This window comes from Hippocampus comes, unplaced genomic scaffold (assembly GCF_001891065.2).
Source record: "Hippocampus comes isolate QL1 unplaced genomic scaffold, H_comes_QL1_v1.1 C16895966, whole genome shotgun sequence".
Lineage (NCBI taxonomy): Eukaryota > Metazoa > Chordata > Actinopteri > Syngnathiformes > Syngnathidae > Hippocampus > Hippocampus comes.
The window spans coordinates 1-1,136 of record NW_017840718.1 but is presented as its reverse complement, the minus strand read 5'-3'; the positions used below and the strand labels follow the sequence as shown (position 1 = coordinate 1,136).

Below are 1,136 nucleotides of genomic sequence, written 5' to 3'. Positions count from 1 at the left end.
GACAAAAGGAATATACTTTTTCTATAAGCAGAGAGACATTACTCATAAGCAACAAATCCTCTCCATACCTGCTATTTCCTGCAGCCGATCTTCATCCATGTTGGGGTCAAAGTCACTGCCAAGCACGTCAGTGCTCCAGGTCTCACTGACAGTCTCAGAGATGTCCCGATCCTCTGTCAGGCCCATCATGTCTCGGATTTCAAACTTGCGCAGTTTGTCATCCAAGTTGTCTTGAGTGGTGGCTGATTGAGGCCCACCATAGAGTATTATTTATACTGCACACACTTGGACATATACATTTTACTATAGTATCTTTCATTTGCGGCGTTAGTTAGCCGAACAGTCCTAAAAATATACTGACAATTTTTCCCCCCTTTGTTTGACAGTTTAAAAAAATAAATAACTAAAATTAAAAAACAGTATAGGAAAAGTGTGCACACACCTTGTTCATGCTCCAAAAGCTGGAGAGCCTCCACCCCGTTGCTTCCTGAGGGTCCAGCTCCCAGCTCAGAAACAGATTCTCCCTCCAGGTCAAGAGATGACACTGAATTGGAACGATTGGATGGGCCTGAGGAACATATTGAAAGGACCAGCTTGATGTCAAGTTTGGGGAATTTCTTGATTCTACACCAATATGACACCAAACAACTAAAATATATATTCATTTCACCACAGATGTTTTTATTTTAAAGTTTCTCTCAGTGACCTTGGTACATTTCTCTAACTACAACTTAAAGTCTGTTCAACATTTAAGTCCATTTCTCAAAGCAATTCATACAAATAACCAAACATCATGGTTCCCTTGCAAATGCCATCATCTCTTTCTCCAAATCAATAGCTCATCTCTCAAAAGTAAATATTTGTCTCACTGAATATGTCAGTGCCATCAGAGAGGCAAGTCTTTGTGTAATTGTGTATGGATAAGACAGTCAAATTGTTTAGTCATGTCATCAATATAACAATGGACTCTGGAGGGATGTTCTGACAAACTTCGACTGATGTTTCAATAACAATTACTGAGACTGAACAAGATTCACATCTCACTTTAACTGTGTGCAATGTAATATGTTGAACGAACCATCTCATTGTGAAACAGAAAGGAAAAGACAGTACTGCAAATGGGGAAAAAAAAAGAA

The 1,136-nt window shown here is 39.1% G+C and overlaps 1 protein-coding gene across 1 annotated transcript; it reads right to left on the bottom strand.

Annotated features, from left to right (window-relative positions):
• Window positions 1-17: 17 nt before the first annotated feature.
• On the bottom strand, window positions 18-680 carry LOC109509427 (GTPase-activating protein and VPS9 domain-containing protein 1-like). The gene is made up of 2 exons (XM_019859277.1): window positions 443-680; window positions 18-242 (listed from the first exon to the last, which is right to left on the bottom strand). The coding sequence occupies exons 1-2, from the start codon at window positions 663-665 to the stop codon at window positions 43-45; spliced, it is 423 nt and encodes a 140-aa protein (XP_019714836.1). The 5' UTR covers window positions 666-680; the 3' UTR covers window positions 18-42.
• Between the last annotated feature and the right edge of the window lie 456 nt (window positions 681-1,136).

Excerpts from the sequence above, each read along its gene's own strand:
- LOC109509427 (XM_019859277.1), bottom strand. The coding sequence starts at position 665 with ATGAATATATATTTTAGTTGTTTGGTGTCATATTGGTGTAGAATCAAG. Across the intron at positions 243-442 it reads GCTTTTGGAGCATGAACAAG|CCACCACTCAAGACAACTTG; the intron begins GTGTGTGCACAC and ends GGCCTCAATCAG.